The sequence below is a fragment of the Pseudonaja textilis genome, chromosome 4, assembly GCF_049901715.1.
Source record: "Pseudonaja textilis isolate UNSWEBS1 chromosome 4, rPseTex1.2, whole genome shotgun sequence".
Taxonomy (NCBI): domain Eukaryota; kingdom Metazoa; phylum Chordata; class Lepidosauria; order Squamata; family Elapidae; genus Pseudonaja; species Pseudonaja textilis.
In genome coordinates this window covers 3701870-3715844 of record NC_141993.1, presented here as the reverse complement: position 1 = coordinate 3715844, position 13975 = coordinate 3701870, and the positions used below count along the sequence as shown (strand labels likewise).

General features: G+C 52.6%; 1 protein-coding gene across 3 annotated transcripts; it reads left to right on the top strand.

Annotated features, from left to right (window-relative positions):
- The first annotated feature begins 2946 nt into the window (after positions 1-2946).
- GHITM (growth hormone inducible transmembrane protein) lies at positions 2947-13959 on the top strand. Of its 3 annotated transcripts, none has more exons than XM_026714517.2 (9): positions 2947-3139; positions 7339-7503; positions 8355-8454; positions 8870-8981; positions 10454-10595; positions 10810-10918; positions 11686-11874; positions 12450-12627; positions 13020-13959. In XM_026714517.2, exons 2-9 carry the CDS (start codon positions 7372-7374, stop codon positions 13102-13104), a joined length of 1047 nt encoding a protein of 348 aa, XP_026570302.1. In that variant the 5' UTR covers positions 2947-3139; positions 7339-7371; the 3' UTR covers positions 13105-13959. The 3 variants fall into 3 exon arrangements, with proteins under 3 accessions (XP_026570302.1, XP_087788271.1, XP_087788272.1); XM_087932145.1 differs by having other exon boundaries at positions 3083-3139; positions 7333-7503; XM_087932146.1 differs by having other exon boundaries at positions 3111-3271.
- Positions 13960-13975: the final 16 nt, after the last annotated feature.

Sequence of the window (13975 nt, the reverse complement as noted above, 5' to 3'; positions counted from 1 at the left end):
ACCACCAGCCATCCAACGTGCCCACGTAGGCAAGGCAGCAATAAGAACTTGAATTCCTACTCTGCTGATCAAAACAGCCCCAGAAGCCATTGATGAAATTGTGTCTTGCTGAAGACGGAAATCCTCTTGGCCGCTGCCTTAAGAGCCTACGCTTCCGAGTTTGCAATTACCCCATTTTGTGAATGCAATCATGGGACGGGGCTGCCAGTCACAGCAGCAGTGGGCTACATTTGAAAATTTTTATGGCTTGGTTTAGAGGCACCGTGGAGGCCAAATAAATATCTCTTGGAGAATTTACTTAGAAGGGGTTGCAGAAAGCTAGCAGCTATCACCTATAAACCTTCCTCTTCACCATTCATCCGAAACTTTCCTCTTCACCATTCATCCACCTAGGTCGGTTCCTTGAATTCTAGAGCAGGATCTGGACCCTCTTCTGGGGGTGGGAGAGCCACTAAGAGGACCTTGAAGCTGAAAGTGAAAACGATTCGCTGGAGGCGGCTATCAAACAACCTCAAGGCTCTATTATGCCTGCGGCCCCATGAATTTCAAAGCAAGAAGAGGGAGCGAGGGGGTCTCTGGAGCTGAACTTTGTTAGAATCCTCCGCTTGCATTCATGCATTTTTCACGTATTTATGCGCTATCTTCCTCAGCCGACTTGTTTTGAACTTCACACAAAAGGAGTCGGACTAAAGTCCTGCTGAAAGTTGTGGAAACTGCTGCTCCCACTAGTTTTATTTGATGGGCAACTTAGGCTGATTAGGGCCCTGTAATGAAGAATAATTTTGATAGTCAGCGTCCCAAGAGAGCAGGAGGATGATCACAATAGCATCTCAAAAGCCACCTAAGCAAATTCAGGTTGGTTTTTGCAATCCCCAGGAAGAATTTTAGAGGCAGCAAAGGAAGAAAAGGATTCATAGTTATGACGGCCACAGTGACCCGGGATCCTCTTTTGCGACCTGCTGACAAGGGGAAGCCAGATTCAATTAACAATTGCAGTGATTCATTTAACAACTGTGGCAGGATGGGAATTTTGTCCAAAATGGGATGAAATTCACTGAACGAATTTTGGCAAGAAAATGTTTGGGCTTAATTGTGGTCATAAGTCAACGACTACCTGAACTGATTGAACAGCAGGGAAACAAGCCTCCACCGTTGTTTGGGTTGTGCAAACTTGGAGCAACTTTTATTGGGAATATTTCCATTGAGGCTGGAACCACAGAGGGGATTTTTACTTTGTTAATGAAATTCCTGATTTTCAAAAAGGGCTACTGAGTGATAAGCGCACAGGGCTGTCAACAGGTGGGAGGAATACAATGCGCAGATACAAATTCAGCCTCCGAGAGAGAAACCCTCAAGTGGGGTGGCCGTTCTGTACAGCTGTGCTCCTCACAGGCTCTTAAATGTTGTGGCTCCCAATGCAGAATTGATGGCATCTGAAACACACATCACTGGCTCTGGCAAAGCACCTTCTCCAGAAGATGAATCTATTTGTGCATAAAGGAGAACCACTGGAGATTTTGGGCCTTGGATATGAGGCAGATTTCAACTATAAATGGCATCTTCAACGTACTTTGGACCAGTCTGCAGAGTTTAAACTTCCCTTCCAGTGTGTAAAAGAATCCAAAGGATATTTACAAGGCAGAATGGTGGTTTCAAATGGACAGCACATTCTCTCCCAGAAGGGATTATTAGGATATTGAGATAAGATGTTGAGACTGCTTCATTGAATTGGAGCAGATGCAGAAAAGATTCCATCGAATGCATTGTTCAGAGTCCCAAAAGGCCGCCTTTCTTGAAGTTTTCAGTCTTGGTCACCATTTATTAGAAAATAAAACCTTGCATTTCTAGAGCAACACAATAGAATTGACTTCGTTTAATGTCAAGGTCCAACATAAGATGATTTGAATGTTGAATAACTTTGGGTCAAAGTCATCCATCGCACAGACGCAGTTGAAGAAGGCGACTTTTGTGCAATAGGTTGTTCTCTAGGATGAGCCCCACCAAAACAAAACTAAGGAACGGAATGCCTTCCAGCATGCATCCTTTGGATAATGAGGTTTGTTTTGGGGATTGATTAGCTAATTTGTGAGCTAGCTTACTAATTTATGAATGCCACCCAGAGTCACTTGCTTGGTGAGGGGCAGAGACGTAGCCTTGTGAGTTGTACAAATTTGACCAATAAATGAATATATCGGGAGACAAGACCTGCCTGCCTCTGCTCCTTCTGAGCCAAGGCAACCTTAGGCCGGCCCTCTTTGAATCAGATGCACGCAGCGCCAGGAGCAGACAGGACCAACTGGATTTCTAGGCTATGGCTGGCTGGTCCGAGACTTATTTATTTAATTTATTTATTTATTTTGTCAAAAGCTTACAATAGAAATAAGAATAAAAATAAATAAGTATAAGCATAAACCTCCTCGTGTCCACGGCTGACACACACCCACAGCCGCAGAATCTCTTTGCATCGCCAGGTCTTTGCAGGGTTTTGGGGCTGGATTTTGAGGTCATTTAAAATCATCGTAATAAAATAATAAAAAAAATCCGGGCTTCTGGCCACCTTGCCTGGCGCTTGACTGCCATCTAGTGGCCGAGGCCATGTTGGCAACTCCGCGTCTGGCCAGCCTAATTCAATCGAGGCATTAATTACACTCATGCAATTAACTGCTCTAATTAAAGCTCCTTTTTCGGACTCTCTCGTTCGCAGCCCGTCAGGCGCACTCCTCTCCAGCAGGGGGTCGGCTGCCCAGTAGACCGATTTGCGACCGTGTCTCAGCCGCGGAAGGAATCCCAAGGGACTGCGGCCATGCCCGCTTCCAACATCCGTCCCCACCCCGCCCTCTCTCTCTCTCTCTCTCTCTCTTCTTTCCTTTTTCCCAACGAGCGGAAGTCTCCCCAAAACTTCCGCCCGGCGGCGGCCATTTGGCGAACGTCGTCGGAAGGAGCGTCCTTTTGCCCTTCCTCAAGATGGCCGCAGACTCCTCCCTTACCCACCCGGGGGAGCGGAAGGGGCACGCACTCCACGTGAGACGGGCGAACCAATGGCGAGGCGGGAAGGGCAGACGTCCTTTCCCGCCCCCCGACCAGGCCATCACTTCCGGGAAGGCCGCTGCGGCATCGAGAGACGGACAGGCGGCGGGAGGTGAGTCGGGGGCGGCGGCGGCGGCAGCAGCGTTTCCCCGGCCTTGGGAGGTCTCCGGGGCTCCTCCTCTCCGCCCCGCCGGTCAATGGGAGAGAGGGATGGCGGCGGGCCTACCTGGCAGGGCTGTTGTGGGTGAGCGGGGTCCCGGTGGTGGCGGCGGCAATGGCGGCTTCTTTCCACCCCCCCGCCTCAGTTTCCCTCGCTCCCCGGCTTCTAACGCTGCGCCTAGGGAAACTGAGGCAGCGGTGCCCTTCCCCACCCTCCCCGAAAAAAAAAAGACCCCTGGGCAGCAACCACCACCCCTCCCCCACGTGGATGGTCCAGGAGCTCCTGGAAAGAGCCGGGCGGGCACCACCGTGGGGTGGGATAGATGGCCTCCCAGGGTCCGCGCCGGGTATTTTCCCCACCTGAGGTGGCTTCCAAAGGCCGCCCCTGCAGCTTAGGGGCGTTTTTGTACTCCCCCCCCCCTCTTGGGCACGTGGAAGGTTTGGCTAACTGGATGGGTGGAGGGGAGGCCACCAGGAGATCTCCCGGAAGTCTTTGGATCGGCCTGGATGGGGGGGTGGGGGTGGGGGGCGCTTTATGCTCCAAACAAAACTCTTTTTTTTTTCCCTTTTAAATGATTTTCTGTGCAACGAAGCTTAGCTGGTCCTTTGCTGCTTTGGCTGGCAACTCACTTAAACGGCCTCGATGGGGACGGTGGGCGGCCGAAAGGGGCGCAGGGACCCCCACGTGGGCAGCGCTGGCCGGTTGGTTCTCTGAATCGGGGACCCTTTTAGGGATTTAAACTAATGCTTTACTGTGGAAAGAGGCTCTTCCTCCTGCACAGCTATGTCTCGGGGGGATGACAACTCTCGGCCTCTGTCCTATGGCGGCTCTGCTGCGCCCCGTTAACGGTGGTTGCATCCCAGGTTCACCCCTAATTCCTCTTCGGTCTGTTGTGCTGTTCACACACTTCACATCCGGGTGTGAGCTGATGCTTTATTTCAGCTTATACTTCTATTTCAGATATAACAACACAATCTCATGTACCTTTACAGAATCTCCCTTTCAATTAGATTTTCACCCATTATCTCTAAATGGGTCCTGTTTCTTTATATCTTGCTCCGGAACTTTGTAACTTCTTTTCCTTTCCTTCTCTCTCTCTTCTTCTCTCTCTCCTTTTTACCCCTTTGTCTCTCTGCCTCTTCTGTATTCCCCTTTTCTGTTGCTTTCCAGTATTATACTTATTTTTTGAATTATTTTTCTTTTTTTGGTTGTTTTTTTAAGTCTTAAATTCTCCATCCTCTTTCCTTTTTCTTCCCCACATAGAGTTACTTGTTCATTAAAGATGGCTTCTTCTTTGTCCCAGTCTTCTTGTTTTGCAGACGTTTCTTGTTGTTTCTCATAGTTCCAAATCTCCATTTCTCGAAATTGAAAAACGAAGCCAAAGGAACCCTTCCCTTCTTGTACATCTTCTTTGTACTTTTTAAGTTCCATTTTCAATTCATCCAAAAGTAATGCCAGTGTAGAAATTTTTAAACAACCACAATTGATTTTAGTCATTCAAATATACTAGCCAAAAATCCAAAAGTCACCAAGTAATCCAAATACACACAAACTCTTTCTTTTTGCTCTTTCTTTCTTTTTTTTCACTTTCTGGGGTTACTATTTAGTTGCAAAGTTTCAGTTAAAATGTATCTTTCAGAAGTCTTATTGAAATTTTACTTTAGATTCTTTTAAAGTCCAGGCAGTTTTCTCCCTCTTCCAGATCCTGCCCTTATTCTTTTTCTCTCCCTTCCTGCTTATAGAAGAAAAAGTTTTTAATGTCCAGAAATCTTTAATGTCCCTTTGGCATTTAGTTATATTTTCAGCTTAATTGCTTAATGATGCCAAAGCAGATTTTTTCCAATTTCTTATTCTTAATTGTCAATATAAGGAAGGAGAGAGGAGGAAAAAAAAAAAGTCAAACCTTTCCCTTTTCACTTTCTTTTGCTGCTTCCAACTCTTCTTTGGGAGCGATGTTATTTCTTGTAAAATTTAAATTCCAGGGTACCTTAGTTATTGCTTTTTCAACTTAGCCCGGTCAGCCAAAACTTTCACTTCTTATCTTCCTCCTGCACGTTCTTTTCCGGTTGAGATAATCTTTGAGGTGGCCATTTCTGACCACCGCTCCTACCGCCTTCAGGAAAGGGAGTTTGACCAGCTGAGGAGGAGAGATGCGGCTCTCCTCGACCCTGCTGGCGGTCTCCCCCTTCTTCACCACCTCTACGGGGTGGCTTAGCCCCGCACTCCAGCAGCGAGCCCAGGCAGAAACCACACACGATCGAGGATTCCTGTCTGTCGCCAAAGCCCTTCAAACCAGAAGTCTCCGAGACAAAGTTGCCTTTTCAAGAGGCGACTGGGCTTCCTTTGCTTTTCTTTGGAGGCGTTTCGCTCCTCCTCCAAGAAGCTTCTTCGGTTCTCCACCCTCCAGTCAGCGCGGAAGAATCCTCTTGGAGGAGAAGCGGAACCTCCTCAAAGAGAACGAAAGGAAGTCCAGTTGCCTCTTGGAAAAAGGGGCACCTCTGAGGGGAGGCTAGGAACAGTTGGTGGAAGAAGAGGAAGGGGCCAAGCAAAGAACATGCTGGCTCAATAACATCAAATCTGATAACAGGATTGAACGTCCAACAACTGGAAGAAGCTCTGATTGACGGGTCACATGGAGAGCAGCTGCCCATAAAGTCATGAGGATAGGACACAATGAAAGGGTTAAAACAACAAGTTTGTTCATCTCTGTGGTTTTATTACTGTTTTACTTCAGTGATTGCATCACTTTGGATACGCTAAACAAGCCAATAACCAGGCAGCAAAGCAGCCGTTGTTTATTAAAGAACCACGGATGGGTCTGTTTAAAAACTTAACTGGGATGTTCCCCATCCGAAGGGCAACACCTTGACCTTCTCTCTGAGTTGCCTTGCCTGTTGCCATCATTGCCATTGTAAGGGGCAGAGGCCGGGCACATGCCTGCAGGCCCACACAGGGAGGCCTTACACTCTTTGTGACATCACCACCCAGTGTTGACTCAGCATTTGCCCGGTTTGCTGTCAAGGATAGATAACCGTGTAACGACCATGCAGTCACACACTTCGCCGCCTCTTGCCGCCTTCTTCCCTGGGCAGCTGCCCCTCTTCGTTTCAAAAAGTCCAGAGGGCTGGGAAAAATCTGCTCTTTCCTGAGACTGAAGACCTCCCCGGTCTCCTGAGGCTCTCGCTTTTTGTCAAAATGGATTAATAACGTAGCCTCCCGTCCATGCTTGCTCAGGTGTAAGTTACATAAAGCTGAAGCTGAAAAAAAAAGAATGTTCCAAGCTTGCCTAGCACCCAGTATTCTAGATTTAAAACCAAATTATTATTGAATGTCTTGTTGAAATGGCCTATTCAGCGGGCCGTTCTTGTTCAGGAATTATCTCCTTTCTCAGACATGAAGCTCCTTTTATCTCAGTTACCCCGAGGCTCTGTGTAACGATATCTGTGAGAGGCATTCCTGTTTCTGTTCTTTCTGTTAAAACCGTTGCAGTTCTAACACCGTTGCAGGCATGGGGGCATCTGTAAACGGTCGTTGGTTTTCTCCGTTTCATGGGAAATGCGTGTTCTGCGAATATCCCCACCGGCTGGGCTTTGTCTAAAACTATACTGGGGACTGGTGGTTCCTTCTCAAGTGAGAGGATCCTAAGCCACTTACGTGCAGGGCCCAATGCTGTGTCTCCTAGTCTAAGAACCAGCCTGATGGCATCTTTTAGGCGTCCTGGGGCAGCCTTGGAAAGCCAAGGCGGATTGCATTTGATTTATAATTGGATGGGAGATTAGTAGGAAATCCTTGGGCAGGAAGCTGCAAAACAGTATTCCGGGGGAAGTTTATGGGCCAGGCATGAGGTCCTCCGGGGTCGAGGATCCCAGAGTTTGTGGGCTTCAACTCTCAGAATCCTCCAGCGAGCCAGGCCTACAAAGCAAGGCTGCCGGACCTTGGGCACTTCTAAGACTCAAGGGCTTCACTCCCGGGTGGCCAAGCTTGGTCACCCCTGGCTTCCCATCCTCCCACTGCCTAGGGCAGTTCTGATTGCCTGCAACCCCAAACTGTGGTTGTTCTGCAACTTGGTTGAGTTCCCTCCTGCTTTTCTGGGTTGGGCAAAGGCACAAACTCCGTGGTAATGGCCTTCTTCCCCGTTGTTCTGGTTGCAGGCAGCTGTAGCCCTTGACTTGGTTCCCACAGCCATGCTGGCGGCAAGGTTGGTGTGTCTTCGGGCTCTTCCCAGCGGCAGCCTGTGCTCTGCCGTCGCTCAGATTTCACCCACCGTGAGAAACTCTTCCTTACGGACCAAGCAATGGCTCAGGCAGCCTTACCAGGTACGTCTCTCTGCAGACTCTCACCCTCCCTTCGCTGTTCTCCCGTTTGCTTTCATTCAGGAGTCCTCAGTGGAACCCCGCTTGACCTCGAAGCAGCTCTTAAGTGGGGTCGGCCTGGGAGAGAACCTGGGACCGCCAGGAACTCTGCCCTGGAGGGGGTACAAATCAAAGGGAGGAGCAGAATAAAGGTGGTGCTGGTGACCCAACTCCCACTCAGCCAAGTTACAAAGCCTCCCGGCCACCTTCAGCGTTTAGTACTGATTCCTCCAGAATCCGGGGAGTTTCTCAGGCAGGCCAGTCAGAGCATCGCCCTTGAAAAAGGATCCTTGGCCTGATCCGGTTCTCCTTGCAGGAGCCAGGAGGAATCTCTCTCTCTCTCTCTCTCTCTCTCTCTCTCTCTCTCTCTCTCTCTCTCTCTCTCTCTCTCCTGTTCTGTTCTTTCTCTCTCTCTCTCTGTCTTTCTCTTCTCTCTCTCTCTCTCTCTCTCTGTCTCTTCCTCTCTCTTCTCTTCTTTCTCTCTCTCTTCTCTTCTTTCTCTCTCTCTGTCTCTCTCTTCTCTCTCTCCCTCTTTCTCTCTCTTCTCTTCTTTCTCTCTCTCTTCTCTTCTTTCTCTCTCTCTTCTCTCTCTCTCTCTCTCTTTTCTTTCTCTCTCTCTCTCTTCTCCTCTCTCTCTTCTCTCTCTTCTCTCTCTCTTCTCTTCTTTTTCTCTCTCTTTCTCTCTCTCTTCTCTCTCTCTCTTCTCTCTCTCTCTCTCTCTCTCTCTCTCTCTCTCTCTCTCTCTCTCTCTCTGATGGATCCCTTCAGGCCTCCTGGTTGCTGACGATGCCTTTCTGCTTTGCTTTGACTCCTAGGGCTATTCCTCCAGGGTCCGGACAGGGATACGCCAAAGGAAAATGGGTCAGGAAGTGAAAGAAGCCGCCTTTGAACCCTCCATGGAGAAGGCCTTTAAAAGTAGGTGCCCCTGTCTGTCTGTGTGGGACTTGACTCCGCCAGGACCAGGGAGAGTCCTGGGCTTCCCCTCCCTGGCAGTCCTGAGCTCTGGCTGAAAGACGGGGCAAACCCATCGCAGGTCCAGCCTTAGCCTTGGGCAGAATTCAGAGCTGAATTCTGGGCACCTCTGAAGTGTGGGCACCCCTCTTTTCCGAGGAGGAGGAGGAGGAGCCCACGGTCCTTTCATGAGGTGTGCCCGAGCGGAGGAGAGGTTGGTTTTCAGGCAAAGAAACCCACCCACCCAGCCCCCTCCCCCAAGAAACCGTCAGTCCAATTGGCCCCGGGCGAAACCCTTTGGGGAATCGCCTGGGTGGCGTCCTTTCCCAAGGAGAGAAACCCCTTCCGGCTCATTGCTCTCTTCTCTTTTGTATCTCAGTTCACCAGGCAGGACGATGGATCGTGGCTGGGGGAGCTGCTGTCGGTCTTGGCGCTCTCTGTTATTATGGGCTGGGCATGTCCAATGAAGTCGGCGCCCTGGAAAAAGCCGTGTAAGCCGTTTTATTTCCAATAGGAGCCACTGGTGGGGCGATTCTGGGCCCGCCGGGAACCTCGGAGGATAGGGAGCTGTTTAGCGCCCTGATAGCTGCCGTTATAGGTCCCCATCCCGGCTAGGAGCCCACGAGGGACAAAACGTGGCCTGTTCGTCTCGCGATTAAAGCAGTCGCAGTAGAAATCAGTGTATGGGTAGCTGTGGGCACAGGCTGGAGAAATGCAGTGGAAGGTGATTTGTAATTCGGACCCCAGCAATCCTCTATTTTTAAAGGTCCACTTAAATTACTTTGTGGGGGGGGGCAGGAACACCCCACAGAGTTGCGTATTGATTAGATCATTATGCCAAGAACGGAGTTTTCTGAGTGGAAAAACTTTGGCAGAATAAAAGCAAACAAACCTTGATAAAGGGAGCCCCGCTTGGCATGCTGGCTTGCTTGGAGCTTCCTTGTTTGCTTCGGTTCAGCAGGCGATGAGCAGAAGTCCCAAAGGGGCTTTTTCAGAAGGCAACGGGGCTCCGTTTTCCCCGGGGAAGGTTTGGCTTCTCACAGGCAAGAAGCTTCCCAAGGAAGCCCGGCTGCCTTTCGGAAAAGGCCCCCCCCTGGGTGGCGGAGAACCTCCGTGGACCTATGGCTGGAAGGCTCTTCGTGGGTGCCAGGGTTGCCGCCTTATCCTTACTCCAAAGATGGACCTGGCCCCAGATTTACCTCAGGAAGAGCGAGAGCCAGAGAAGGGGCGGCGGAAGAGACGCCTTGCATCTTCTGGGTCTGTCTTTTCGCTTGTAGGAATATCCCCAAATTCACTGATTCTGCACAACTTACGGCAGCTTTTCCGCTGGGCGGGGAGGGCTCCCGCCCCCCTCGGAGGGCAGTTGGGAGTCAGGTCCAGGGCCTGTGCACTGGCTTCCAAAGAGAGGCCTGCCAGGATGCTCGGGGGCACGTGCAGAGCGCGTCTCTCCTTGCCTTGGGGATGGACAACCCGGGTCGTTTGCCAGGCTCCCCTGTGGCTATTTGGGCCCTTGGCTGTGTCTTTCCAAGCTTTCAGGCACCGCCCAGGGCAGCCTCCTCCGAGGGCCTGAAGGAAGAGGGGGCTGCTCGAATGGCTCCCGGGGGTGAGGGAGGGGCGTCCCCAGGTGCTCTGGGCTGAAGGGGCTGCGTGGCCCTGGCGTGATCCCTACCCCCCCCCTTTCCCTTTGGGTCCCAGCCTGTGACTGCCGACAGTCCTTGACTTACAACGGTTCATCTAGTGACCGTTTGGAGTTTGAGCGGTTGTCCGTTTCCCACAAAGCCGCTGCAGAGGCCCCCGGGGTCCCCAGATCAAAATTCGGACGCTCGGCAACTGCTTCCCACTGAGCGAGGGTCCCAGCGTCTGGGGTGGGGGTGTCTCCCGGGGGAGAGGGGCCGGGCCCTGGGTGCGCGAGGAGGGAGGGCTTCCCTGACTCTCTTGGGCTTCCTGCGGCTTTTCCCTCCAGGATTTGGCCCCAGTACGTGAAGGACCGCATCCGCTCCACCTACATGTACTTCGCCGGGAGCGTGGGCCTGACGGCCTTGTCCGCTGTGGCCGTCAGCCGAACCCCAGCCCTGATGGGCCTGATGATGAAGGGCTCCTGGCTGGTAAGGCCTCCGCCCCCTCCTCCCCCCATCCTGGGCGGGCGGGGGGGAGGCACCCCAAGGGTGGCAGGTGCAGAGGCTGCCAGGGGAGGTTTGACGGGCGGGGGGGAGAGCCCCAGGGGACAATCCCTTCCAAAGCGCCTGCCGCAGGAGAGGCCCCCGGAGCTGGGCAAAGCGCCTCCTGGCGGCCGTAGTGAGAGGCCCGTTCCCTCTGCAGGCCATCGGAGCCACCTTTGCCGCGATGATCGGAGCTGGCATGCTGGTCCGGTCCATAGACTTCGAAGAGAGCCCCTTCCCCAAACACGCGGCCTGGATGCTGCACGCAGGTACTCTGGCCTCCCTGGGGCCTCCTTTAAGACACTCGCTGTCCCCCCCCCGATGCCTTTTGGGGGGGGAACCCCTGCAGGGGCCCTCCTGGGCTTTGCCCTGTTGGTTTTCTAAAAACAGAAGACTTTGGCTGAAGGAGGGACCTCCGGCGTTGGGTCAGCAGCCTTGGAGGGGGGGGGGGAGATGGGTGGGGCCCTGGCATCCTGCCGTGTTCAAGGAGAGGCACAGCCGCCCCCTGAACCCGCAGTTGGGGAAGAGCCGCTTGTCTGGGGCGATTGGCAGCTGGGCTCATCGCTTCAGCGTCTTCCCCCGCAAGCCCCCGTGGCACGCGGAGGACCCCCAGTAGGAGAGAATGTGAAGGGGGCAGTTTAAAGCAGGGGGGGCAGTGTTGGCGTTGGGTTCCACACATCCCCAGCGCCCCATGGGGCATTTCCTTCTCTGCCCTGCAGGTCACCGTTGTCCCCAAAGGGGCTTTTCTCTCTCTCTCTCTCCAAGAGGCCACCGGGCTTTCTTTCATTTCCTTGGAAGGCGTTTCGCTTCTCCTCCAAGAAGCTTCTTCCGTTCCCCACCACGCACTCAGAACCCAAGAAGCTTCTTGGAGGAGAAGCGAAACGCCTTCCAAGGAAAAGGAAAGAAAGCCCGGTGGCCTCTTGGAGAGAGAGAGAAAAAAAAAGCCCTTTATTCCATTTAACTGTGTTCTTTTCTTGCTTTCTTTTTTTCCCTCCTCCTCCCCCACCCTCCCTGCGGCCTCCCTCCTTTCGTCCAGGTGTGATGGGGGCGGTGGTGGCTCCGCTGACCCTCCTGGGCGGCCCCCTCCTCGTCCGGGCTGCCTGGTACACCGCCGGCATCGTGGGGGGCCTCTCCGCCGTGGCCATGTGTGCCCCAAGTGAGAAGTTCCTGAACATGGGAGCCCCGCTGGGCCTGGGCCTGGGCCTGGTTCTTGTCTCCTCCGTGGGTAAGTGGACCAGCTCCCCGGAGGGGAGGAGGGACGGGCCAAGGAGTGGCTGGGCTTGGGGGGTGGTCGGTCGTAGTGAAAGAGGAAGTCCTCAACTTGCAGCCCCAGTTGGGCCCAGAACTTTCCTGGCCAAGCGAGGCCCTTGTGACTTGTGTTGTGTCCGCGCTTGTGTCCGCGCTGGAGTCTGGCAGAGCCAGCAAGGGGGGCGCTGTTGCGGCCCTTCCCTCACTCGGCCGCTGCAGCCATGCCCAGGATCCCGGGATCAGAGTGGAGATACTTGGGCCCCGGCACGTCCTTGCAATCCCCCTTGGGGGCCTTCTGACAAGCAGAGGCAGTGGGGAAGCCGGGCTCACTTAATGACCAGCTTGCGTCACTTCACAGCTGCAGGGCTCCATTCAAGAGTCAGGCAAGGAAAGCCTTAGAAAAGGGGGCTCCCTTGTGGGCATCGGTCGGGGGTCCTGCAAAAGTCCCTCGCCTGGAATATAATCCCCACCCCTTGGCAGAGGGTGGGGGGATTGGGAAAGGCGGGAGGAGCCCCCCCCCTCCTCTGACTGTGTCCCTGCCTGTGTCCCCAGGGTCCATGTTCCTGCCTCCAACCTCCATCTTGGGCGCCGGCATGTATTCCGTGGCCATCTATGGGGGGCTGGTGCTTTTCAGCCTCTTCCTGCTTCACGACACCCAGAAGGTGATCCAACGGGCGGAGAGCCAGCCGTACCTGGTGGTCGGAGTGAGGAAGTACGACCCCATCAACGCGTAAGTGTCGCTGCTCAAGAGCGGAGCCCCCTCAGTGGGGCTGAAGCTGTTCGTCACCACCACCCTCGTTCCCACCAGAAACGCAGCCCCGGGGCCCTTGGAAGTCTTGTTTGCCCCGTCTTGGAGGGAGGGACCATTGAGACCTTCTGGGGGCAGGTGACCAGTTCTAGTCCAACCCCCTGCCCAAGCAGGAGGCCCTCTACCATTTTCAGACAAGTGGCAGGCCGGTCTCTTCCTTGAAAGCCTCCAGGGATGGAGCTGCCAGAACTCCCATTGATGGATTGATTGGCTTCAGTTGAAAGAATACAGAGCACTTCAACGGCCTAACAGGTCAAATAAACGTTGGATGGCTGAACTCTGTCCAAGGAATCTTCTTGTCTCCTCTCTTCCAGGTGCATGGGCATTTATATGGACACCCTCAACATCTTCATCCGAGTGGCCACCATGCTTGCCGGCGGTGGCGCTAGGAAGAAGTAGAGGCAGCTGCACTGATGGGTCGCCAGTCAGTTTCTCTGCTTAGTCCAAACTCGAATAAAACGTTCGTTGCGTCCAAGCAGCTTTCATGTAGAAGTTTGATATTCTAAGCAGTCGGTCTTGAAATTCCTCTTGGTCCACGCAGCCCAGAGGCTCCCAGTTGTAATTTATAAAGTATCCAGTGGTAACTAGTTTGCACATACCACTCAAATCACTTTGCCTCGGGTTGGAGAGGTTTTTTGAAATGGAAAAGAAGGTTCGTGTCAGTAGAGCTATCCTTCTAGCGCTTGCTAAGTCCGCTTCTCCTTTCCAAAGAGGACTCTCTGCCACTTTGCCAGGCCTGGAAGTTCGTTTATGCTCTTTAGCAAGGGTTGAATTCAGCTGTGGATTCAGAAAATGATAAAAAGTTATTATTTCAGCAGAAAACCAGGGAGCTGCCCAAGCGTAGTTGCTACCTGGCTTGCTTTGGAAGAGGCCTCGGGGCGGAAATTCGATGCAGCGGGGAATGGTGGCAGAGGAGCAAAGAATTATTTCTGTCCGGGGCCATTTTCTGCCCCAAAGTCAGGATGGGCTCTCCAGCCACGTTTTCTCTCCAAATCCTACCCTCCACCTGGCCCTTCCTTTGGATCACAGGGTAGGGATTGGTGAGAGAATCTTAAGCAGGACTCTTTATTGGATGCCAGAATTACAGGCTGTGGGAAAACAGTTGTACATAAATCTACCAGGCAGAAAATAAATACACTATGGTGTGAAGCTCCCGGCTTCTGTAATACTCTCATTTCTTTCACAGCAATTCCGTAATGTCTAGTGTCAATCTATGCTATCAGGTCTGACTAAATAAAAGTCCTTGCACAACCATTTGCGAGTCCTGCTG